The sequence below is a fragment of the Conger conger genome, chromosome 11 (assembly GCF_963514075.1).
Source record: "Conger conger chromosome 11, fConCon1.1, whole genome shotgun sequence".
Taxonomy (NCBI): Eukaryota; Metazoa; Chordata; class Actinopteri; order Anguilliformes; family Congridae; genus Conger; species Conger conger.
The window spans coordinates 44,745,133-44,772,273 of NC_083770.1; the positions used below are offsets into that span (position 1 = coordinate 44,745,133).

General features: G+C 43.7%; 1 protein-coding gene across 3 annotated transcripts in view; it reads right to left on the reverse strand.

Moving 5' to 3' along the window:
- Positions 1-26,811, reverse strand: part of LOC133140223 (netrin receptor UNC5D-like) — a 184,394-nt gene extending 157,583 nt beyond the window's left edge. The window contains exon 1 of one of the 3 annotated variants that reach the window (XM_061259914.1): positions 26,353-26,811. In XM_061259914.1, the coding sequence (XP_061115898.1) occupies positions 26,353-26,437 (85 nt within the window). In that variant the 5' untranslated portion in view covers positions 26,438-26,811. The remainder of the gene's footprint in view (positions 1-26,352) is intronic. The other 2 variants (XM_061259913.1, XM_061259915.1) reach the window with 2 other exon arrangements.
- Between the last annotated feature and the right edge of the window lie 330 nt (positions 26,812-27,141).

Below are 27,141 nucleotides of genomic sequence, written 5' to 3' on the forward strand. Positions count from 1 at the left end.
CACTCTGCCCTCGCTGCGTGTGTGTCCTTCAGCCCGACGCCTGACATTGAATCAGCGTGCTGCCTGGATGCGTCCCAACCCAGATAACCGCAGGACACTTAGCCAATACATTTCACATGTGCTAAAGGCATTACTCAAGGGGACTGTGGACAACTTGGCACAGCGTAATGAATGATCCATTTCAGCTTTTAGGCATAACTTAAAGGCATAACAGCATCGGGCAAGCCAGTTACAATAAGCTATCCATAATAAGTACAGTAGTGACAGATTGTGTGCTCGTTGTATTGTGTGTAAGGTACTTCTGCACCAATGCTGACTACACTTTGGGCATTTACTAATAGACACAGGGGAGATTGCTTACAGACAGCCACCAGATTCTCCAATGAAGCATGACAACGACAGTGTTTTTATACAGATGAGATCAAGACCATCTTAAAATAATGACCATTACATTATTACATTACATTATTGGCATTTGGCAGACGCTCTTATCCAGAGCGACGTACAACAAAGTGCATACCCATAGCCAGGGATAAGTTCGCTGAAAGACGAGGGAAGTACAATTTCAACTGCTACCTGTACAACAAAGATAAGGACGAGGGCCCTTTTTTTTTTTTTTTTTTGAGAACAAAGAAACAAACAAACAGAGCAAAAGTGACCAAAGTTAACTATCCAAACACTGCTTACCTAGCCAACTAAAAATACCGATACACAAAGCAAGTCACAGAGACAACAATTAAGGTTCACAGGGAGGTAGGGAGGGATGGGGAGAGGTGCTGCTTGAAGAGGTGTGTCTTCAGCTTGCGCTTGAAGGTGGGGAGAGATTCTACAGTTCTGACCTCAACGGGGAGTTCGTTCCACCACCGTGGAGCCAGAACAGACAGTAGTCGTGAGCGTGATGTGGAGGTTCGGAGAGGGGGAGGTGCCAAGCGGCCTGTGGAGGCTGAACGAAGAGGTCTGGCAGGGGTGTAGGGTCTGATGATTTTTTGTAGATAAGCTGGGGAAGACCCTTTAACTGCTTGGAAGGCTAGCACCAATGTTTTGAATTTGATGCGAGCCATGACAGGCAACCAGTGGAGGGAAGTAAGCAGGGGGGTGAGGTGTGAGTATTTGGGAAGGTTGAAGACCAGACGAGCTGCTGCATTCTGGATAAGTTGGAGGGGTCTGATGGCAGATGCTGGGAGGCCAGCCAAGAGGGAATTGCAGTAGTCCAGGTGGGACAGAACCATCGCTTGGACCAGGAGCTGGGTCGAGTAGGGGGTGAGAAAGGGGCGGATTCTCCGTTCCCAAGTTAAAAATGACCATTCCCAAGTTAAAAAAAAGAGAATAAGATGGGACAAAATTGTGGTTGATTGTTTTTCCATCTGACTAATGACAGTGACATTCTGTGGGCATCTAAATTGAAGCTGATATAAAATGGGGAGTAACCACAGCTGCGTGCATCCCTGTACTCTGCCTGGTTCCATGCATGACCGAACGAAGTGCAGTGACTCAGGAGCCAGCCACAGTGACAGTGATAGACATTACAATACACCGATCGACCATGAAAACTGGGGTCCATTAAAGCCACTCCGTTTGCCTTAAGTACCCTTTTTAAAAATCCTCACTACAATTTGCTGTCAAATATTGGATGATTGTGACATGATTGTGACATGTTGCCTTTGTCATGTTATGTTGAATTATGCACTCCCCACTTTCAGCAATGCTGTGTAAAGACAAATGAAAACCGCCAAGGGATTCAAGCAGTTTCTTACAGTTATCATATAAGAAACAAACTTGATTTAGCCAGAGCCTATACAATTATTTTAGAAATAAAAGTACAAGTACATACCAGCAAGACACAGCCAAGATTCCAAAGAAATTGATTCATAAGTGGTTGGCAAGACCATCCACATACACCGATCAGCCGCAAGATTAAAACCACCTGCTTAAACCAGTTGTTTCATGATTAAAAACTTTAAACGGCTTTAAACTTTAAACTTGTCTATGAACTCTTAATATTTAATTATGATATGTATAAGCAGATAATCATAAGTGAATTGCATTCAAAAGTTTAATTTTTAAATGAAAATGTAAATCTTATAAGCTCATTAGGAGGGGGGTGCATTGTTTTGTTATTTAAATCTTGGTATGGACTGGTGTTCATGATCACGTCTATCTTAACGGGTGGTCCAGGACCTGCAGAATTTTTCATATATAAAAAAATAAAAATAAAAGACCATCCACTATATGCCCAAATGCATGAGATCTATTCCTGTGTTTCTAGACAAGTTTATACAGTTTAAAGCATTGTTTAATGTGTGGTGGTTTTAATGTGGTGGCTGATCGGTGTACCTTCCTCGGGGTTCACAACACGCTGTCACGCCTTCCTTTTGGACGTTTACACATTTCACTGGTGAGAGCAGCGAAGGCCACACAGCTCTCTTACATATCACATATTCAGCCACAGAAAAACTCAAAATTCTTCATTAATAATTGAAATGCCAGGCAACTGGGAAGCTCTAAACGACAGCTCAAGAAACAGCAGCTCAAATATTCTCATCCAAGAAAATAATGTGAGGCATAATTTAGCATCTGCCTGATGTCTGTGCCCATGGTTCTTTCTTTATTTGACAGGTGCTGAAATAATTTGTACACCGCAACTAGCAGCATCTCATTGATCGGAAGACATGAAATATGTATATTTTCATTGCTTAAATTTTAGGAAGATTTGAAATCCCCTGACTAAAGCATGGCACGCTAAAGGGGGTTGAAGTGTCGAGGTTATCTCTGGCTTTTACCACGTGTGTGAACCCCACTTTGCACCCGGCATCAGCTTCAAATACTGAATCCCCCTGTTCCCTAAGTGACCCTTATTCATGCTTTCAAAAGGCCATCAGGCAACACAATTAAGGCGATAAAACCACTCAGCACTAGGAACAGGATTTATCCAGAATAATCAGGAAATAATGATTTTCTGACACCGCAGACTGGTATGTGTCAGAGGCAGACACATCAAGAGCTTTTGCATCCTCGCAGTCGACAGAAGGACATTTGGGATGTGAAAAATCTGTTTTTTCCCTGATATATCACGAAGAATCCAGAACACCGATACCACCTCTAATAGTGAATAAACTGTAAAAAAAACAAAAAACAAAACCCCACTGTGTCTTTGTTTGTGGTTACAGAATGCCGACTCCCTGGCAATGATCTCATATCTGACATCTACAGTGCCCCCCCCCCCGCCTTTTTATTCAGTTTTCATCATCATAGAAATTAATTAATAAATGCGCAAGAAATGTCAGATTGCTTGCTCATAACAAGGGACAAACCAGGATAGCTGTTGGACCAGATGTCTGTATAAAAACACAGGTGGGTAGAAATATAGGGTGGGTAAAAACAGGGTGGGTAAAAACACAGGGTGGGTAAAAACAGGGTGGGTAAAACACTCCTATTTAAAACTATATGTGGAATTCCATAAGACGGAATAAAGCCAGTCCTGCCTTTCCAATCTGATCTCAAGCTTCCCACCCTGAGATACAGTATCTATCTCTCAGCCCTAAATAGATGGGATTATAAGGAAGAAACCATGATGGATGGGCACTGTCTCTTAACCAATCAAAATTCCTGTGCAGATGGTCCTGATGACATCTTGATTGACTCAAATGATCTGATGTTTTCCTCCTGTTGAAAACTTAATATAGGCCCACAATTTGATCAGAAGAAGTGCACGTGGCACGTGATCACGGTCCTGTCATCTGCAGCAGGTGGAACATGGTGACATTTAGTGCCAAATTACAACAGCTTTTTTCATCGATATAAAGCATAATGCAGTTAAAGTTCTAAAAAAGCCAAACGGCCATACATGTAGCAGGAGCAGGCTGACTATCTAATGCACACAGCAACACTGCAGCACACATTGAATCCATTCCGGCCTGCAACACTCAAACTCAGTGTGATACTACGTCATCTTGTTATTGCGCTTGTCTTACTAATAGCATCTTATAGGGCTTAACTGTGGACGGGCAGGATAAAATAAATACTACTGTGCTTAGCTACCTAATGTCTGTAAATTACAACAATGTGAACACACAGCGTGGATATAACAATGCAGCTCCCCGACCAGCTGCTATCAATAAGCAAGCAGAGATGTTAGCCTGCACTTTGTGATTCAGTTCAGGATATAAAACAGGCCTATCATTAGTATGTCCCTGGGTCTCCAAACAGAAACTGACTCCTGGTGAGTGAATATTACCATGCATAAAGTATTTCAGTGTAGAAGAATATATATTATATCAAAACTGAATCATGTTTTTTTTTTTTTTTACATCCCATCATTTGAAATTGAATGTCGGTTTGACTGGAGTGGCAGTATTCTGGACATGCTGAAACTGTATACAATGATAAAAATTCTGAAAAAGGTATGACCGGCCTACAGTTGGAGCGGCTTCAAAAAGTACCGCACGCAGGTTATGCACATTTTTTGTACTGAATTTCAAAGGCAATGAGAGTGAAAGGCAATGTGAGGATACCTATTCACACCGAAGCCCTGAGTTATTTCCACTCCACAAGCTGCCAGAGTTTGTAATTCATCATAGATCCCCGTTGATGTGCAATTCCATGCCGGACCCAAGGCAAACACAAGTGGGCCGCAGCTTAATGCATTGTTCTTTGTTTGTATAAGGGGCCTTTGACTGGGGTAGTTTCATTTCAACGTTCAACAAAATGGTGTCCGACCAAAAAAAAAAAAAATAAAGAAATAAAATAATAAAGAATCGCTTCCACCATCTGACTGCAGGTCTGTCTCTGCCCTTCATTACATTTATCCAGGCTCTGGCATCTGCACATACGGAGAGTGCAAACACCGAAGAAAAGCTCCGGCAATACAAACGTAATGTGCCGTGACCTTACATTACCCTCCTGCTCTCACACACACGACGATTGCATGTTCTCCCACCGCAATCTCAGGACCGGGGGAGTTTCGGATCGGCTGGGCACGTGCGCCTTTTATAACCAATTGGGCGCTAGCCGACGCCTTACCCCTTTCTTCCCCTCCCCGTTTAATTGCCTTATGTTTTCATGCAGCACTAGTGGCCCTGGCAATTTTATCCTTCGGCAATCAGTTTTAATTGTGCTTCTGGAGTTGTTTTGTTTAATTGCCATTAGTTTAACCTCCTGATCCAGTCTGAGAGGCAGAGATGTTCTCACTGAAAGGCTCTGCGGGTTGCGGGTTGCGGGTTGCGGTTAGCACGTTGTGAGGAGGCATTCATTATTTTACACCAAGGCAATGACCCACGGGGAATCCTGCACGTCAACTGTACATACACATTTGTCTTCCTGTTCCGTTCTCCAAGGACACTGTACCTACATTTTTCACCAGAGGGCAAAACCATCTGCCCCAGGGTCGGCCGCTAACATACTGTAGGTCAATTGACCCAGGTGAACGCTTCGCTTTGCACGCTGTTGTTAAGTAAACAGAGGGGTCAAAACACTCCCCGTCCATTCGAGAAAGGCAACAGTGAAAACAAACAGTTCATGAAAACACGAGTACAGGTATGGCTCAAATGCAAAGTAATGGTAATCTCGATCTGCTTCACAACTCTGTGTTGGAGCATCTAGTATTTATTGACTATTCAAATACATTCACTTTGACGTCCCACTGAACAACATCAATAATATAAGATTCCCATTTGTGGGGGACACTAATTCCAACTGCGCCGACAGGCACTATATAAGTCAACATAAGCACTGTTTATCTGTATATAAAACAAACTCAGCTTCAGCACTTTCTTTCCATAAATCATAAAATAATGTCAGTTGACTTTTGCTGCATATATTCTACACAGTCTGATTTGTAATTGCCCAAAAAATACAATACAGACTGTGGTTGTAACTCTGATAGTAGGGAAAATTAAGTTTGTTTGTTCTTAGACTGAATTATTTAATAAAGGCTAAAGGCTACAACATACATCAACGGCTTCAGCATAATCAAATGTCATATTTTATCAGGTTATTACACAAGACAATGTACATAAAGACAACCTTTAGCATTCGCTGTTCTGTTTGAGCAACATCAGAGTGAATAAGTTGTGCTGATGTGCCTTTTAACCGTCTTTGTGACAGTAAAAAGAACATCTGAAACGGTTTTCTTTTTTTTCTTCTTTTTTCATTTCTCAACTTCATGACTCTCAAAGTGAGGCTTCAAACAGCAAGAATTAGCTTGACCCGCTGTGTAGGTGTGAGGGAAATCAACAAAGAGGCACCTTGCAAGCCGGAGAGACGGAGATGAAAACGGGATCTGAATAAAGAGCTGGCGGCAGCCACAGGGGGGCTGCCTCGGGAGAACTTTGACACGGGTTCACCTCCGAAAGCGCGGAAAACGCAGAGGAACGCAGAGGAGCGCAGAGGAGCGTAGAGGAGCGCAGAGGAACGCGGGGCGAGCGGGAGGCGCGGGAACATGCCTGCAGCGTAGCTGAAAACGGGCGGGGTCGCGCGGCACAAACCGGCGGCGTGAGGAGAAGGAGGGGGCTGACGGATTCCGCACTGGGTCACCCGCCGCGGCGCGTCCCAGACCTCTGGAGCCCGGGGCCCAATCGATGGAACGCCACCGCAGTCGATCAAAGAGCAGCATCTCCCTGAAGGGTTAGCGATCCCTGTGAACTCCCGTCCAGAGCACCAGCCCATGCTCCCCCATCTCTTACCCTCTTCCACAGATATGCAAAACCTCATCCAGATGGAGACCTCAAAGCACTTGACAGAACTGTGACATGGACGGCTTCCCGAAGGTATGGGAGATTATCCCGACTGAAAAACTTTGTGACCCTTAAAAAGTAAATGAAAGAATTGATGAAATTCATTCTCAGGGCTCCATTTCAGGAAGCAATGGTGCATGGGCACAGTCAATGGGCGCAGTGCATTCTCGGCATGGCTACTGAATTTTGGTATTTCGTGACCAGAGGCGAGAAGCCCACAGCCCACAAGCACTGGTGGAAAATCTACCACAGCAATGGGAGACAAGGATATATTCAGCAGGAGAAATTTCTCCAAAGAGGAAACTGACATTCTTGTGCTGGAGGTACAGAAATGTATGACACCTCAAGCCAACCACAGCAGCTAGGCAACCAAAGCGGGAGAAGTCAAATAAAGTTGATGATTGATCTGTATGATGGACTGTCCTGTACGGTCTACAGGTAGTCTATGCATGCATTGCTCGGGAGAGCCCGGGAATCAGAAGCCAGAATGAGCTGAACACTGGGAATGCGTCTTGCGGCACAGATCTGGCCTGAGCAGGTGGGCACAAATCGCAGACCACACTCACGCCGAAATCGCAATGTGCCACTTAATATTCACTGACGCATGCCCAAACGGGCCTGCACAGAGAGTCACCACACTACCAAGCAGGCTCAGGCTCGTATCAAAACACGTGACAAAAACGCCACTCCGCCAGTCCGCCGGCTCACAACACGCCCCGCACCGGCTGGAAGAGAGAGCCCCAAAACGACGTGCTTCACGGGGGCCTGCGACTGACCTTTTATGGAAGCATCCGTAGAGGTGAACTGCCGCCCTCCGGGCCATTCAGAATGGGCGCCGGCTCTTCACCGTCGCTTCTGAAGGCCTGTCTTGACATCTGCGGAAGATTGTCCCCTTGCTCTGAAAGCCATGGCAGGCATTCTTTTCTGCCTCTTATGACACTTTTTAAATGCGTTTTCATATTCTCTCCATTTCACTGCAGCCAGCACCCATGAGGCCCACTGTGTACCATTAATCAATTTGGTCCCAGTTCGCTTTTAGCGAGTTTTATTAAAAGAAAGTTTGTGTGTGTGTGTGTGTGTGTGTGTATGTGTGTGTTCGTGCATGCGTGCGGTGCGTGTGTGTGCGTGCAAGCACGTGTGTGCGTAGTGGGGTATGAAACAGTGATCTGTTGTACTCTGCCACTGAAGTTGACTTAAGAGCCAGTCTGGCAACCAGAAGAGATTTTGTTCCTCCTCTTATACTGCTGCTGATGTAAACCATCAGTGTCTAGAAAAGATATGCAGCCAGTATAAAAATCTGCAGTAGAAAAGCATATTGTACCGTGCCAAGAAACAAGAAAAAGTCAGCATGCTCTTATTTTTTATGGGTAACACTATCTTTTTTAAAAATATAATATAAAATTATTGTTGTCTGCTATATATAAAATGTAGAGAATAAATATATTCTGTTTCAGAAAATATCCAGCTGTATGAAGGGACAGTTCCACCAACACACATACATTTTCTGATCGAACAGGACTAACTGATATATGCACAAGGCAATGTTTCACCAAGCAATGATGCACAATCAGACTAATTTAACCAATGCTGCTAATTCAATTAAAACATGCGATTGTCACAAATTCAGCTTACACTACAATACTACACCCAGCAACCATGGAAACTCAATATTCTGCTGCATGCTGCATGTTCAGAAAACAAAGAAATGCAGCGAGGACAGCACCATATTGAAGCCAGAGTCAATACAACTGACAAAACGTCTACCGGGCCTCTAAATCAACAGGATGAAAAAAACTGCTATTTTAATGTAAATGGCAAATGGTTGGCATTTACATAGCGCCTTTATCCAAAGCGCTGTACAATTGATGCCTCTCATTCACCCAGTCATACACACACTCACAGACCAAAGGCGATTGGCTGCCATACAAGGCACCAACCAGCTCGTCAAGAGCATTTGGGGGTTAGGCGTCTTGCTCGGGGACACTTCGATACATCCAGGGTGGGATCGAACCGGCAACCCTCCGACTGACTGCTCTTACCGCCAGAGCCACCCCCACATGTAATGGACCAGTGTTACAGTGCTAAACATCAACCATTCAATATACACTGTGTCACTGGGACCTGGCCTGTGGCTATTACGGCAAATCTAGCAAGATAGCCTGGTAGACAGGCTAAAGAAAATGGCCTTCACTCACTGCCTGAAATAGGCATTACTGTCCACACACAGTCCTGGGGTTCATTCCAGCCCCTTGTTTTATCCATCCTCATCTCCTCGGTCCTCGGGTGACCCGAAAAATCGATCGAGGTCTGCCATCTTTAAGGACATTCCAATCCCTTAAATGCTCCTCGGAGGAGCGAGGCACCTCCCGGAGGAGACTTCAGTGAATGCGAGGATACAAAGTGCAGGCTTTGCAGAAGTCTTTTTTCGTGACATATAAATGATCCACCTCCCCGCATCTGTAACTGACTGAGCAAGGACATTCCATTAGCTAAATACAGGCTTCCATACCTCAATATTGTGCCCGTGTCCTCTGTTGGAGTGAGCATAGGAAGAGATACAAAGAGTGAAAATAAGCTATTGGAATGATCCCCTTTGATTCTTATCCCCTACACTAATTTCCAATTGAGTGGACCTAGATTTTGTCTCCAGACCGATATTCTGCAATGGCTGGCATTTATATAGCGTCTTTATCCAATGATGCTTCTCATTCACCCATTCATACAAACACTCAGAAACCAACGGCGAATGGCTGCCATGCAAGGCACCAACCAGATCTTCAGGAGCATTTGGGATTTAGGTGTCTTGCTCAGGGACACTTTGACACACCCAGGGCGGGATCGAACCGGCAACCCTCCGACTCCCAGACAACTGTGCTTACCTCCTGAACCAATGTCGCCCCCGTACTGCACTCGGTATAGTTGACAGTATACTGCAGAAACTAACGTGAAAACCTTTACAGACATAAGTATAATGGAGTACAGAGAGCATGTGACAGCTTTATGAATACATAACATTGTTACATGCATTCTTTTCTCTGGCAGAACCACCATATTCCTTGAGCGGGAAAGTGTATCTACCAGAGGATAAAGGCCATTCTTCACCCATGTTTCCCCTGTCCACTTGAGCGTCTAACATTATGCAGGGATGTTGAAAACTGCATGCCCTTGACAAGAGCAAAGGCCAAACATTCCCCCGCCACCTATTACATTATTGGCATTTTGGCAGACGCTCTTATCCAGAGTGACGTACAGTTGATTAGACTAAGCAGGAGACAATCCTCCCCTGGAGCAAGGCAGGGTTAAGGGCCTTACTCAAGGGCCCAACGGCTGTGCGGATCTTATTGTGGCTACACCGGGATTAGAACCACCGACCTTGTGTGTCCCAGTCATTTACCTTAACCACTACGCTACAGGCCGCCCTATGGTGGCTCCACAGAAAACATGCTCACCACGGTCCAGGACAAAAGCTGGGACAAACAAAGTCCATTCTCCCAGCCCCTACCCACACCCCACAACCATAGCACAGCACCAAGAAGGACTCCACGCAAAGCGAATGGAAGGCTTCGGTGTGGGGGGCGGGGGCGGGCAGACCTGCTGCGGCCGTTCGGATCAGGAGCGGGTAAATTAAACACACGCTCTCGTGGGACTCGAATGGGATTGTGCGAGTGTGATGGGCCTGCCGTCAAAGCCAATTTAGCGCCTCCTCAAAAGAGCATTCGCCATGGTTACAGCTCCTTCACATTGCTACGGGATCGGAGTCTTGCCTCCTCCTCTTCGGCTGTGTCTGTGGATGCAGAAGTCCCCACAGTCCCCAGTAAATGTCATACTGTTTAACCTTCTCGACACCTTTTACTGAACATGCACCAGTGTGCAAAAGCACACAGAAAAGTCAATAAAGAGACAGCATCTTCCATCGCTATAAGGTCATTACCTCTGTGGCACACGCAGTAAGGTAGGACCTGACACTGAAATAAACACACTGCTAACCACCCGAAGATCATTTTACTGTAAATAGCAGGAAGGGGATGATTTCTGCAAACCTAACTGATTTATTCATCACTGGTTCCACGCAAAGCTTAAAGACTTTGTAAAAGATGATGCCTTTCCCTAACAAGATCAGAGGGACATCAGGCAGTGACCTAGATTTGTCGCCAAATCAAAGGGGCGAAGCTGATAGGGAATATGATTTATGTTTTGCCCCAACATCAACATGGGAGATCTAAGTTCAACCTTCTGAATAAAAAAAATAAAAAAAGGTTCACGGCTTCCAAAAAATCAGGCCAGTCTTAATCTTTCATAGCGTTTCTTCGATCGTGTTCCAATTTCTCAGCGGGAATGAGCAACCTCTGGCACTTTCTCAGATGGATGTGTGAATAAAAGCAGCTATGAATGCAAGGCCTTCTCTGCTCTCTACAGAAGGATGGGGGGGGGGGGGGTTGAGATTTGGATTGGTGTTTGTGTAGGTCTCAGATTGAAGGGAAATGCAGAACTGCTCAGATCATTTTGAGCACAAAAGGCAATTAGCGCAGATTACAAAGGAATCTAGCTAATGGCAGGCTAAGGGCGCTCAAGACGAGGAAGTTACAGAGTTAATAACGGCCCTTAAGACAAGGGAGTGAATGTCTGGGAGCGTCAGCCATTTGCCACGTGAAACAGGAAAAACTCCTGGATTAAAGTATTACTTCTAAAATAAAGACAACGCCAAGAATGAAAGGTTTCTAGCCAGGACATGGTCTTAATATACCACACTAATCAGTCACTTAATGTAAGAAATTTGCAGGCATTAGGAATTAGCTGCGACCACAATGTTTTCACAGTAGAGGGGTCCATTCATCTATAATAAAAGAGCTGGGGACCAGATTCTGCTTGGGCTGTTAATCTTAATTGTACTTGTACGCCAAAAGGTATTTGAAGCTTGATTACCCTTTACTTTACTGCTGTCCTGTTTATAAGACAGTAATGTACACAGTGCAGTTCTGCACAGGCTTGGCTGTTTAAACAGGCTCGCACTAAAGCATGTTCAAATGAACGCTGAAGGACACAAGGGAGCGATTAGCTGGGAGAGTGTTGAGACCCCATCGCCCGCACTCCGCGGCTCGTGGCACAGACCACATAGTCCAGCCTCTCAGGGAACACTCCGCCTCTTGACTTTGGAGGAATTCGCTGGCCTTGCATTGAGCAGGACCCAATTCCGAATTCAGCATCAAGTCCCTCCAACCCGTGTCTGAAGAGGACGGAAGAGGAAGTTGGCGTAGGCGCAAACAACGAACGTGGCAGGTGTCCAGTTACTCTGCCCATTTCATAGCTGGCTACAATGAGCATGAAAGTATTGCTTAAAAGCACAGTTTTTATTCATAATTAGATCTTCACAGCAGTTAATGATGTAGTCTGGTGCCTTCTAAATATGTAACACTTTTTTAACCTTGCTTTTGCCTCCTGGAAACTCAATTAGCTAATTTTATTTTCACAGCACCCTCTGGACAGTTGAAACCAGGGCGAGTGTACACTAGCAGATGAGCCAGGAAATCGATGCAGGGGAGTACATTACTGCAGAACCGTGTTCTACGTCTCACACTTGAACTTCATGAAAAGTAATTTTGTCTGTGAAAGTAGATTAAATTACCACGGACATCTTGGGAACACTCTACCGGTCCGATTTTTTTTTTTTTCCATTTCATAAACGGAGTCGATACCGACTGCCACACATACAGTATGTCAATGCGACATGAATCGCGGATGGCTATGAACTGCAGATCGTAGGGTGGCCTACTGCAGAAATGAACAGAGCAGTCACGCTCAATCAAAATCCCTTCCGGTTAAAACAAGGCGACAACAGATTCCTGTCAAGCCGTGACAAAAGAATGAATTTCAATAATGTCAAAATAAAACTTTATAAACATTCCAAATGACAGAGGAATAGATAGCTTGCTGCAGGCAATACCATTCTGTAATAGGTTACTGAAAGTTTTCTGATAAGGACCAAGAGGAACCCTGGATCTTTGCTCCAGGGCTAAAGACAGCACTAACACTCTGCAATATGAGGCACTTTGGCTACCAGACGGGAGCACAATGAAGGTTTTATGGCGATGTTCTGAAAGGCCTCAATACAAAAAAGTATGCCATCATAAAGCCCTGCATCCTATTTTTATTATACATAAAATTACTTACTGCAGAAGAGCTTTTTTCACAGTGCGATAAATATGACTGCATGGCGCAAAATCTGGAAAAACCCAGGAAGGCTTATGACCACTTTGCTAAAGAGGCTGTTGTTATAAACCCAAGGCCTGTAAAAACCTCATCTGCTGTGTTCCATCAGTAAACAGCCATATTTAAAAAGTTTGCTGAGCCTTCGTAAACAACCAGGAGACTCAATATTTGCTGAGAATAATTCAAATTAACGAACAGCCATCAAATGAAGACATGAAACACCAGAAAAACAACAGGATGCCTTCAAGGCAAAAAAATGTCTGTCTGTGGTGAAACTGATATGCCAGTTATGAACACAAATAAATAGCTGCCTATTCATAAGCTAAGATCCACACATCAAATGGTAATGGTAAATGGTTGGCATTTATATAGTGCCTTTATCCAAAGCGCTGTACAATTGATGCTTCTCATTCACCCATTCTCACACACACACCACCAGCTATTGGCTGCCATGCAAGGCACAAACCAGCTTGTCAGGAGCAATAGGGGGCTAGGTGTCTTGCTCAGGGACACTTCGACACACCAAGCAAACCCTCTGACTGCCAAACGACTGCTCTTACCTCCTGAGCTAATGGCACCCCAATATAAACCCAATGTCACATCAGCAGCGAGGACCAGAACAGAAGCAGGCAATCACATTAATATTTGGTCAGCCACTGTTTGTGAGAGGTGAATATGCAGCCACCATGCTGCTGTTATCTTTTCTATTTGCTATCATTCCAATAAACTCAAGGCCTTTATATGAAATCAAATGAGATCATTCCATTAAGCACGGGCCTAAATCAAACACTGACAAGTGAAGGTCAGCGGTTTTCCCCACAGTGACAGGAGTGAATCTGGTGATAACTTGTTCATTGCAGATGAGATCCATATATCTCATTAACCCAGGGTCTCACCTTGCTCTTGGTGAAGCCGGGCGGCCCTGAACAGACACAGTGTAATGACCTTTCCCCTGCATAGTAGCCATCCGAGCCGCTGCATTAGCATCAGGTCCACACACACAAGCACGAACGCACACTCACGTCTGAATCAGAACACCCTGTAGACGAGAACATTGCTCGCACATCAACAGCTGATGGCAGCATAAGAAGCTATTCCCAGATGGCCCTTAAGATAACTGCACTTTGCTGTAATTGTAACCGTTTTTCTTTAGAGCTCTGAGCCCAAAAGCTTGCAAAGACTGGGCCAATAAACAAGGAATAACTGCCTTTCTGCACAGCCAAAATTCAGGATCACACACGCAAACACACACAGACGCACACAGACACACACACACACAGACACCCCAGCATGTATCCCCACTGCAGCTGGTTCTGCTTCCCTCTGCCATGCCTCCCATCAGCAGATCTAGTTTGTGAATAATTGCTTGCTTAAGAATGTATGGCATACCATCCGCGCTTAAAAAGCCACTATGCGCCCCCACATGCCACCACACTGGGACGCTGCCCATTAACTCATTACACAATTAGGAGACCCGGGACTCTGTTAACTGTAAGACCATTCTCCACACACTCTGAGCAGGGCTGGGACATTGATTTTAACTGGGTTATATTTTATTATTATTAATTATTCAGACTTGAGATTGCTTTAATTCCAGAATTGCAGACTTTGGCAGTTTAGGTGAATTCAGAATTGTGTGCTAAAAGGGAGCTCAACCCAACGGGTGGAGATAAGCATGGGGGGGGGGGGGGGGCGGAGCCTGAAGGTGTCACTCACTGAATTCTATGATAAGTGCAACAGCGCATTTTACACACAGAGAGGCACTGCGGAGGAGTCAGTGTAAAGAACAGAGGTTTGTGCACGGAGGTGCCATTCGCACGGCTTTCCTGTGGGGCAAAGCATCGCTGCTTTCACAAGGTTACAAGCTGCAGCAGTTCAGACCTGGGTTTAATTAGCCCCCACGGTGAACACACCCTCCAGCTTCACAGGAAGATTGCCAGCTCAGACATTCCCCAGTGCCCTCTGCTGTATGACACCCCTCATAGTTCCCATGATCGATTTTCACGCTCAATTAGCTTTTCTTTTCTAAAGATTGCGATCCGTTTCGACAGTCTTTGGTTAAACCGAACAAGGGGAGATAAAGTGAAAACAAAGGAAGAGCAGCCTGCACAGAGCCCTGATAAATGCCCTTTATCTGTGTTTGTCTGGTAGTCCCCATTTCCTGGAGCCATACTTTTTCAAAAAAAAAAAACGAAATAAAAATGCAGGAAGGGGAGGTACTACAGGCAGTCAGTGAGACAGGCACTGTGGATTTTGACAATGGTTACTGGCAACAAAAAAAAAGCTATCTCCTCGCCGCTGTAATTGAGATGTGTTCTGCCATGCATTGCTCATAAATAAACAAATAAAGTGTGTCCCATGGTAGGAAGAATTCAATTCAACCCCTCCCTTTTCTGAAATAACTGCGCAGTTTACAGTTTAAAGCATGTTTAATGGATCTTTTTAAGCAAAGCTGGCAAAATCATTCATAATTTGCATCTTGGATGAATTCTGCCTCTGAAGCCACACCACAGACTGCATTTTAGAAGTCACTGTGCCGTAAATCAGATGGGTACTGACACATCACGCTATCTGAAGTCTGCACGATGCATTTTAGCCGGTTAATACAGGCAAGCAGATGTGAGAATAGGCTTGGTTGGAGCTGCTTTTAAATGAGACTGATCTGGCCCATTGCAATACAGAATGTCAGCGACCAGTCTTAAAAAAAACTAAATTAAGAAATGATGAAATCTTCATACAAACACAGCACTTGTATTCCAAAGACGACCATATGGTAATTTTAGTCAAAACGTTAACTAGCTAAAAGTTAACAAATTAATCCCAGGCCATGGCTCAAATTCTTCATTTCGGCATTGTGGTGACAACTTCTGACAAGCAAATCTTCTTTGAATCTATGCATATTTTGTGCTAAATTATTCATGGAAGCTTTCTTGATTAAAGTGATAGAATATGCAGAAGACTTATGACAATATAAATGTTAAAGGATGAAGGATAATTTGCATATTCTGCTGTCATGCATAATGTTTCTCTGAAATGTGCAAATTAAAATACAAAATGAGATAAAAGAAGAAAATATCAGATGACTAATGCGTGCAGTTGTACTAACATAGGGCAAAATGTGAATTCTAGCACTGGATCTACAGTACAAGGGTCTCGTGAAACATAGCTCAATATTTATTTCAAGTGAGAATGTTTCGTTCAAAAATACGGGTCTTAATATCAATTATGAAGTGTACGTTATTTTAAAATGGTATGTAGGTGTGGGTATTATATTTTCCACCACATGTAATTGGCTTATGAACATTCCTTTTAGCATTTGAATAAAATTGTCTGATATTGTCATCAACTTTTTTTACCACATATTTTTTAAGTGATTTCCTAATTGGGAATAACAAATCAAATGCTTACAGTCGATTAGTTTGGAAGAGTGCAGACTGGCCGCTGAACCTCCAAATGGCACCTGAACGCAGCCAGTTCCTGTTTCTCTCCACCCTACAGCCTCATGGGCTGAGATGCTCTGCTATTGGACCTGAGGTCAGCACTTCTTCTGCAGTGGGTGTAAGCAGAGCGCATGCACAGGTTGACCGTGCGAAGCCAGGCAGGTCAGGCACTGCCGTTCAAAACCTTCCCTCCCTGGGCGAGGCTGGGGCCAGCTGGGCATTGGCCTGATGGACTCCTGGCCGGTTAAGACCCCACGCGGCAAACACTGCATTGCAGAGGGTGCATCAGAGCATCGATTATTAGCGCTTTAGCTGGACCAGGCTTGCACTGCTGACAATGACCTTCACATGACCGAATCATGGTCTATGTTAATTTTCATGATCGGTCACATATCACACCCCACATTTTGGTTTTACAGTTCTGTGGTAATACTGGGCATGTGTTGTTAAACCCAGTTCCTGGAGATAAACAGTCTTGCATGTTTTCAGTTCAACCCTAATTTGGCACGCCTGATTCTAAAAATGAGCAGCCCAACAGGATCTCTAGCCGTTTAATGGGGTGTGCTTTGTTAGAGTTGTTGTGAAAACCAACAGGACGGTAGATCCTCAAGGAGCAGGGTTGGGCAGCGTTGCAGTAGACTATTGCGTGCACTATATGGAGACAATGCGCAATACCTTTGTTGAGGACCCGGCCCTAGGCCCCCCTGATGAGAGATTGACAGGGATGGGTTAGGCAGGAATGCATTGTTAACCCCACGCACACGCCATTGAGGTGGTAGCAAGAACGCCCGTAAGAGGAAAAATATGTGGTTCAGAGATAATGAGCAGCCATAATTGTCAGCAGAGGAGTCTGAAGTCGGGGGACTTAGATTTAGAGTACTGAGGAGCAAGGTTAAAGTTCTGACTGAGGCCATGCACCTTTACTCTACACTTCGTTGTTTGCTGAAATCATAATGTGTTGTTCTGACCTTTGTTTACCTGTGTATACTCTCAATGCACACCAGACCCCAGACTTCATCACTGCGCTCGAGAACTACAAACATGTACTTACCTACAGCGTGTTTTATGAAACCCTCTGCTTTGTAGCAAAGTCCCATCGCTTTTATACCACTGGATGGCCCATCTGTCCTATACGTTTACACTCCGCCGGATGAACCCTTGTCTGATCAAAACATTATCTTTGTCAGGCAGCCAATAAAATTCCCCTCCGGAACATTAAACTTTGTGCAGGATGTCTCTCCTTTGACAGTATTGCAGTTGAAACGATCCCCTTCTGCACACAACAAAAGTCTCCTTTACAGCATTTTCTGACTGATAAAAAGTCACTCTGGCGTCTCTGTTGCAGATCTGCTTGCTTATTGGGCTCACGTTCAGCAAAGCTAACTGCTGTACATATCATTTCACGCCGTCACCTGGAGGAGGTTCTCTGGCACCGAGAGGAGTCATGAGCAGAGGCAGGATAAACTGCCTCTTCTTATTCGGACTCAGACGGCAGTCCGTGTTCCTCTCCCCTACGGGATTTAGGCAGAGAACCTGGAGGGCCTGGACTAAGAGAAGAGCCGGCTTAGCCGGGATCCAGCTGAATCCATTGAACCTGAATACTGCCGGGTTGCAGAACAGACTCTGCAGCTCCTCATGTGAGACAGGATTCCAGATACAAAACGGACTGACTTTGCATAAAATAAGGTGCCCATTTTTTTTATTATTATTATATTTTCAAAATGCAGTTTATGGCTTTGTCTAAAACACTGCAAAACTAATGGTAGAGCTGCGACTCTCCACAATCCCTGTGTTTCAGACATATGGGTCAACACACAACAAAAGGATTGTTAGGCAGATTTACCACTATGTTGATCTAAAATAAAAGTGTTAAACTATTCTTGGCACTACTCTTGTGAATGGCAAAGGGCAACGCAGTCACACCACGCTGGCTAAAAGCAGGGGCTGACGATGGCAACACACAGCATTGTCAATACACTCCAGGAAGCCTTTGGTCTCTCAGATGAGCAAAGGACAGGAATAAAGAAGTGCTACTGTACGAGCCCACTGATTGAATCCATGGACTGAGATGAATAGCCTCAGGTAGTGTGCATTGTATGTAATTTATTGCTTTGACTGAGCAGGGCACTTCAGTGCGTCCTGATTGTACTCTTCTTGGAAGAAGTTAATGAAAACTTCAGCATGCATTGTAGATGGATTGGCCTATCACAACCCTGGCCTTGGCTAATGAAATTTAAAATAATGTTTTTTTTTTCCCTCCCTCTAAAGAAGTGGCCATGTTCATAAGAGGGGGTAAAATTATAACTGGCGTTGCACTGACTGTAAAGCGTGCTTGGGGCCTGTTCGGTGTGGGAAAAGCTCTGAAAAATACCACCAGCCCTCAGGTTAATGTGCAGGGAGAAAAAGGTTTATACTCAAAATAGCGGAAGGGCCTGTGGACTGCTTTGATAACCGTTCCTGATTGTATTTCCATTACTTTCCTTATAATGAAAACTTGGGACGGCAGCAACAAACCACTCAGATGAAATGAGTGCATGTTTCAGATAATGGGTTCAAGCCCACTTCATCAGCTTATTCCAGGGATACTCAAATCTGGCCCTGGAGGCCAATAGCACGGGTGGGTTTCATTATTCTCCACCAATCAGGACTGCGTTAAACCTGGAGCACCAGGTGAGTAAAAATCTCTGGCAAATCAGGGGCATTAATCGATCAATTAACTCTCAGCGAGAAGTGAAATTCAGCAGTGAGACTGGCCTTGAGGGTCAGATTTGAGTTTCCCCGCTTTAGAATGATGTACATATGTAGTATGTGTATGAATTGATGAATTGAATTTATATTTAAGCATACAATATAAACAAGTCTTTTTCCTCATAAATTACATGCAGCGTACCCTCAGAGATGGAATAATGACAGCGATTTCAGCCGAGAGGCCGTCACAAAACAAGGGGTCCTTGCTTTTATTACCATCATCATTACAGTATTTCATTTTCCAATGTATAGCCGTTTTGTTTCATTTAAATGTAAATTGGGATTGCGAGACTACATTAGGTTGCATGTGCAGCAGCCTAAATCCAGTGATTCATTCCACAGCGGCAGAGGAAATCAGAGCCCCCTGACCATCTCTTACCGAAAACAAGCGCTTTGACCTTCCACTGCTCAGCAGGAGACAGAGCCTCATTTTCATCATATCCAAAGCAAGACTAGAATCATTGTGTAGAAACTAGAAACATCTGCTGTTCGCACAAACTTGCATCTCAATTGTATTCCTGTAAGTGTCAGAACACTTCTGAATGAAAAGCATTAGAGCTTTAGCATCATTCTCCATGTAGGTGTGGGAAAGCAGAGAGCCTGTGATTGATGTCATATCCTGTTGGAGATGCTACACTACAAAACAAATAAGGAAAATTGTGCATTCATGAGGCCAATAGTACGCGCACACGTCCTTGGACAGAGAATATGAAGCAGGGTATTCAATGTCCTTGTTCTTTTATGAATACAGGATTCTGCAGCAGAAATGACCACTGTGAAAGACCGGAGCACAATACTATCTAAAGACTGAAAAAAGCAATGAGGATATTTCAAACGGGCACCAAGGGAAAGAGCAAACAGTTTTTGATCATTTAAAACCTACTGCTACTCCAGACATCATGCCCAGTTAAGTACAAATCGGTACCCGGTTATGAAAATGTGGCTTTATTCAAACATGTGCAGATTTGAATAAAACCCTGATGTAAGACGCGTCTCTATCCACAAAAGGACATACTGTACGACAGTAATCCGGTTAGCTATACGACCTGTAAGAAGATGAGAACGCCAAATAAACCGATATCTATTTTAGTCACTCCATGACACCCACCTATCCTCCTTCACATGGCACGGACATCAATGTGCACCTGAGGATAGTGAACTGAGTGTGTCCATTTGGGCTTATAGTCATTTCTTTCAATATTCCAGATAAGGGCATACTGGGGATTTAATTGCCTCCAAACTTTCACCACAAATTTATCATTTGCATATTCTCAGAGAACAGTTGATTTCTTTCCAATTACACCCCTCCAGCAACCCTCATTAACATAGCAACACAAAGTAGTGCTAATTGTAGTGCTATGGTGTCTGATAATGTTGCCTGTGGCATGTATTTACTCAAAGGAGCTTGTGCGTAGCAGTGCCTGCATCTGCAACAGCTCACACACTGCCTGCATCTCCGGCATGGAGCGAGCATTAAGGAGAATGGATTTAAACCTCGGTTTGTATCAAACGGGCGAGACGCTCGAGCGTATCCAGAAGGTGGGTGAGGATAACCGTACCCTGCAGAAGCCAGAGGAAAACAGGTCCGTAAAGACGGGGAGCGCTCTGTAGAGGAGTGTAATTCTTGCCTCTGATGGCACTTCATTTCCAGGAACACCTATGCGCAGCAGAAGGCTCTCCACGCCATATGCTCCACGCGCTGATTAATGGGAGATCTGCACTAAAATAAAGCCTGACATGGATATTTTCTGCCATAGCCATGTTTTTCCACATGTGCTCATGTCTGGATCTCGGTTCTTAAATCTCCCCCTAAATGCACGACAATTACAGGCTTTTACACCCCCCCGCTGTGTCATCAAATATTTATTCATTTTTGATTACCGAGGAATCCTTTTGTCAGGACGAGAAGACAGATCTTCACTCCTACTGACAAACATGGCTAGGGTCTAGCAAATTATCACAAACGATATGGCCTTTCACTCAAACACTGCCAGGTAAATAGTAATGGGAAATGGTTGCCATTTATATAGCGCCTTTATCCAAAGCGCTGTACAATTGATGCTTCTCATTCACCCATTCATACACACACTCACACACCAACAGCGATTGTCTGCCATGCAAGGCACCAACCAGCTCTTCAGCAGCGTTTGGGGGGTTAAGTGTCTTGCTCAGGGACGCTTCGACACACCCAGGGCGGGATCGAACCGGCAACCCGACTGCCAGACGACTGCTCTTACCGCCTGAGACAATGTTGCAGTAATTTCAAACAGTATTCTTCAACCCCCTCAACCTGCTATTGCTAAAAAAAACCTCAACAGCTGCTGACAAGAAATGTGAAGCAGTGAACGCCCAGCAAACGGCTGAAGCATGGGCAAATGAAACCTCATGCTTCCTCCAGGAACACGAGGAGAAGAAAGCTCTTGCCTCCTGGGCAGTAATGAGGGAGGACTGGGCATAGTTTTAAGAACTGGTAGTAGTTCTGGACCATTACCACAATGTGGAAAAAAGGCGAAGGGCAGAATGACATCCCCTGCTTCACTCTGTATTCGGCAGAGCCATCATTTCTTTCAAATGAAGTCTTCCAAGTGCTCCAAAACACAGGCAAGAATCCCACAAAGATGATTGGTTTTGGAAAATGATACAACAGAAAGACTGGATTTGTGTTTGTGTGGCTGGAGAAACCAATGTTCACTGGGATCTGACCAAACAAGCTTTTGGATTTTGGACGTACGTATAACAATCAAAAAGTGCAAATCCATATGAGTGGGTGCTGAATTTTTTCAACTTTCAACAGATTTAGTCATTATAATGCAGATTGAGCAAGCTGTTGTCATGGGCAAATGACACTGGAGGCAACTTACGCGGCAAAATCAAAATAAGCCATCGTAGAGAGATATCCGTGCGGTAAACACTACGGATGGTTGGGTTATGTAAAAATAATTACACTGCCACTGCATTTGTTTCTCAATATCATGCCATCATTCACAAGAAGAATACAGACTTAAACAGCTGGTGTCTAGTAACGGATGCATCTCAGCTTCCTTTTATTATTTTATTTATTTTTTTTACATCTTTTATATTTATTTAAAAGGATGTTCGACAAGAGTGTTTGACACAATGTGAGAATGACCACAAATAATTCGTTACACGGTTTAGTTTGACTTTTTTCTAACTACAGTGAACCATCAGAACTAATCTCTATCCGTTTGACATCTACAGTGTAGGTTCAACGATGGAAAAATAACACATTGTTATAATAAAATATGTTAATTATACAAGCCCATGTGTATTTACAGGCAACCTCCAGTCCTCAAGCCGTTTTGTGGACCCTCATCAATCAGAGGTATCCTGATAAAGACTTTCATGTCTTTCAATATTGGTTGAGGTACAGTATTATTCAAAGTTCCTATTTCTGAAATCACAGGATGGGTTGATTGTATGTGAATCATTCATTTGAACACATATCAAGTTTGGCTAATTAGAATCTACACTTGCATCAAAATTAGTGTCCGTTTGTAAGAGAGACAAAAACAATGATCTTGCATTATTCTATGTACTATAGTACATTATAGATCTGAAAGAGTAAAAACAGTCATTAAAACCTCCCCAATCAAGATCTGTATTTGTATGGTCCGATATCTTAGCCTCGTGGTTAATCAATTAATCTAAATTTCAAACACACTTTCACAGAAGAACTGAACCAAAACCTGACGAGGAAGCAGACATTCGAAAACTAAAAGCAGGCAGACTCATACGCGTTCGTTCATTATGAGACCACTGTTGCTTGACTAGAATCACTTTACTGTGAGCACAGGTGCCGTATCAGAGTCTTGAAGCCAGTTAATGTAATTGCATAGCGCAAGCCTCACGAAACAGGAAGAATAAAAGTCTTCCAACTCTCAGACAGGAACAGCGAAGAGGAGGCTTGCATGCGGCGATAACACAGAGTTGGGACACGCACCCACACACACACACACACACACACACGCACACGCACACGCACACGCACACGCACACACACACACACACACACGCGCGCACACACACGTACACACACACACACGCACACACTTCTGATGTGAGCACAATGAAAACCATTTCCCCGTTCCCCTAGGGCCCCACTAGGCCCGCTAAAAGCCGTGTTACACAGCAAAAACCTGGGGGCCTGACCTCACGCGTGACTTCCCCTCTCAGCAACCCGACCCTGCACGTCCCCATTGATCGCTAATCACTTAAATCTGTGGAGCGGTAGCGAGGGAGAGTCCCCGCGCCTCAGAAAGGCGCTGTTCTTGTGAAGCTTCGCAAGTGTTTTAAGTCCAGCGCTGTTAACGGCAAGGTCGTGCAACACCAGTGTTAAAATCCCAGTATAGCGTGAGGTGGAGGTGTCGCACGCACAAGGCAACAGATCGATGACTATGAAAACGCAAAGCCTTTTCGGTTACATCAGGGGTCTCCAATCTTATCCAGAAAGGGTCGGTGTGTGTGCAGGTTGTTGTTTTAGCACAGGACTAAGACAGCTGATTCTACTCATCTAGGTCTTGATTAAAGACCACGATTAGTTCATTAGTATAATCAGGTGTGTTACTGCTGGGTTAAAACAAAAACCTGCACCCACGCCGGCCCTTTTAGGATAAGATTGGAGACCCCTGGGTTACATCCTTATCTGTGCCACTGCTGTGCCTCAGATCATACTGTATCTAAGGAAGATGTTGGGCAAAATACAACAATCCATCTTTATTTTACATTCTGTCCATTGCCACATCACCATAACCAAGATGATTTATTCATCTCTGTTTCACTGTTTTTACTGTATATAAAGGACAAATCCACACTAGCTTCGGGAAGACTAACTTCCAAAAAATATAATTAAAAACTTGCTGTGATTCTCTCTCCCCCCCAAAAAAAATATTCAAAAATCATTGTAGTCCATTAGATAGAAGTAAATATGATAGAAGTTCAGTGCATCACTTATTTTAATTCAATTTAATTATCAAAGCCAATATAGTCAAATTGGACAATGTATGCACTGCCTCTTTTTCAGTTTTCTGAATGATTTTTGCGACGGATTTGGGATTTCCAAATAAATACAACCTCAATCTGCGCAGTACACGTGCAGAGATGCTGAAATGTATGTGTTCATCTTTTACAAGCATGTCAATTCAGCATTCACTGGCCCCTCAGCAAGAACAACTTCCATTTACAAACCAGCCATGGTAATATACTCATAATTACAAATCCATAAAAGAGCAGTTTGCAGCAATTACATGAAATATTTATGTGAAAAAGTTTGCAGAAAATATTCCCAAGTACCCAGTTTAATGTCAATGCTTAAAATGTTTGCCTTTCATTAATGCCAGCATTGTACAGTTCACTATGTAAATTATTTCTTAAGAGCTCTATGTTCAGTTGGAAAATAAGCATGACTCATTGTTGATGATTAGGGAGAACAAGGGCTGCCTTTGTTTACATGCTTAATTAGCCCATCAAATAATTAGGCAGTGATCATTTAACAGATTCAAACAAAAGCAGTGCCTAGTTGTAGGTCAAACGGTCAGAAGGGAAATCTGCTTCAGTATTGAGGCCATTTTACAGGAAATACAGATAGGCAGTTATTGCCACTGTCTGCAGGTGTCTTGCTTATTTCACCTTTAAGCACCTTTTGTAACAGTGATTCAGAAACATCGTTTCAGACTGCAATACCGCTGCAATGCAATACTCCATGTTGGTCAATACAAATGTTTTACAGTAGCCATTCTACTGTGATGTGAAATGTTATTCTTTCCAGAAACAGATTTCTTTGCTGTTGCATTCGGCGATATTAAACCAAACCCGTAACACGAGGCAAAAAGAAGCCAGTTACAAACATGCTAAATATTGAACGTTTTGATAGGATATGTATGAAATAACGTTGAATTGTATGCAACACCCTGTATACCTTGCCGTTCGTCCACTTGTGCACATGAAATTACTTTCAAACAACAAATATTTGCATAAAGAGACGAACCTAATCCCTAAATCATTCACGAACCTTCCGATATCCCATTTCCGTTCGAGATTTGGTCGAGTTCGCCGGTCACCTGCGCAAGGAAATAATCTCCCTGCGCATTCAATGTCAGTGACAGGTCAAGGAGGTTTGAAGTCACCATGTCGGAGATAATCCCCGAAAGATAAATTAAATGCAACTAAAGTCCTTAACTGAAATATGACTTGATCCGTCAATGATCCACGGGACAATCATGACGCGTTTTAAGTCTACTCGCTGTTCTTTTTTTTATTCATAAATACACCCCATTACTTTAATCAGGACAAGGGTGTGTTTTAAATGGCACATTCAGCATCTTTTATGTTGTATTAATATGGATAAAATGTGGATAGGGCTCCCAGTCAACGTGCAGTCTTTTGAAAATTCATATTGCAACGAGTTCAGCAAATGAGTAGATTACCCCGTACTACTTTAAAGGGATCCAGAAAAGAATACAAAGGTCTGGCCCTGTATGCAGCGAAATTAAAATGTAGCCTACACGTAGACCATGATTGCTTAACGAGTGTACAGCTCGTGCGCCTGTTGCATTTTTACACGAATTTCTCAAAGGAAGCATACAACGAAACAATAGGCTACAACACTACCTCTCACAATATAAACTGGATGTGCAACCACATAAATAATATTATTGTTGAAATATCGAAGTTTGTTCAATACGATTAATGGGAAAAGCCGAAGAGACACGAATAAAACTCCACATGTCCAGGGTATGTTATCAATGCAGTTAAAGAACAAAGGAATAGGCTACACTACATCGCTTTTACCGATACACGGCTGAGAATATGGGGCTAAACTGATAAGTCAACCAATAACTAAAACCACATATTTAATAATCCATTGTTGATAAACAATTCAGCAGGACAAATGTTATATTGTGCTAATACATGTTAGACTCTAGTATTATCTTACATCCCCGTAAACAAAAACTATTTTTTTCCAGAAGATACACGCAAATTCATTCTTCCTGAACATACACGCACTGCAGCAACTTCTGAGAACAAACAATTTGTCAATTAACAGCTTCGGGTAGGTGGCAACGTGCCGCTTTTTATACGCAGCTGAATTCAATGATAGACTCCTATCCCATTGGAAGCTGCTGCACAGGACAACACATTAGTGCTCATTATATTAAAAACCCGCATGTGTGTTTAAATAATGGGACGTCGTTTTCTGTTCGACCTACCTTTAGTTGTCGCGCAAGTAGAGAAGAAAACAAGGAACAAGAAGATGCCCAAACAGAAGTAGCGTCCCTTCGAAAACGGTCCCATTGCTTCTCTTCCCGTCCGCACCGAAAACGGGGAGACTTTCCCCGTATTCAAGCTGATGCCATCGGAGGCAGCGTGACAGTAACAGGTTCCTCCGTAGTTATCTACATGGGACTGGCTCTTTCGCTGTCTCGGATAAACCTACCACTGAATCAAGGGCAGTTAAAAATCTGGCCAGTATAGCTAGCTCTTCGAAGCAGCATCTTGCAATTCCTAATTCTAACCTGTATTACCAACCCAGTGCTACACTACTACAGACTGAAATAAATTTACCAGCGCTGCTAGCCAATAGCATAACGCGATGGGCGGGGAGGCGACAGTATCTACAGCACCAGCGACAGCTCAGAGAGCCAAGGTGTTCTGTGGCATATAGGGGAGGCGAGTCTCCGAGTGTTGTGTGCGTGTGTAAATGTAGCCTACACACTTTCTAATGGAAAAAGGTGCAACTAATATATACAAACATACAACGGTCTTGACAACCTCTGCAGTTACAGCGCAGATTAACATTTTACAAGACGTCGTGTGAAATTTCCGTTTTATTAACCGACCATTGCTTGAGTTCACGGAGGAACAACATGCTGTTGGTCCGTATTTTCGACGTTCGGAGACTGCATACTGAAGCTACATTTGTGGAACGCGCACACGATCGAGAAGTCTTGCAATTAACTATCCCTATACGAAAGGTGGAAAATCCCGCGTTGCACTTT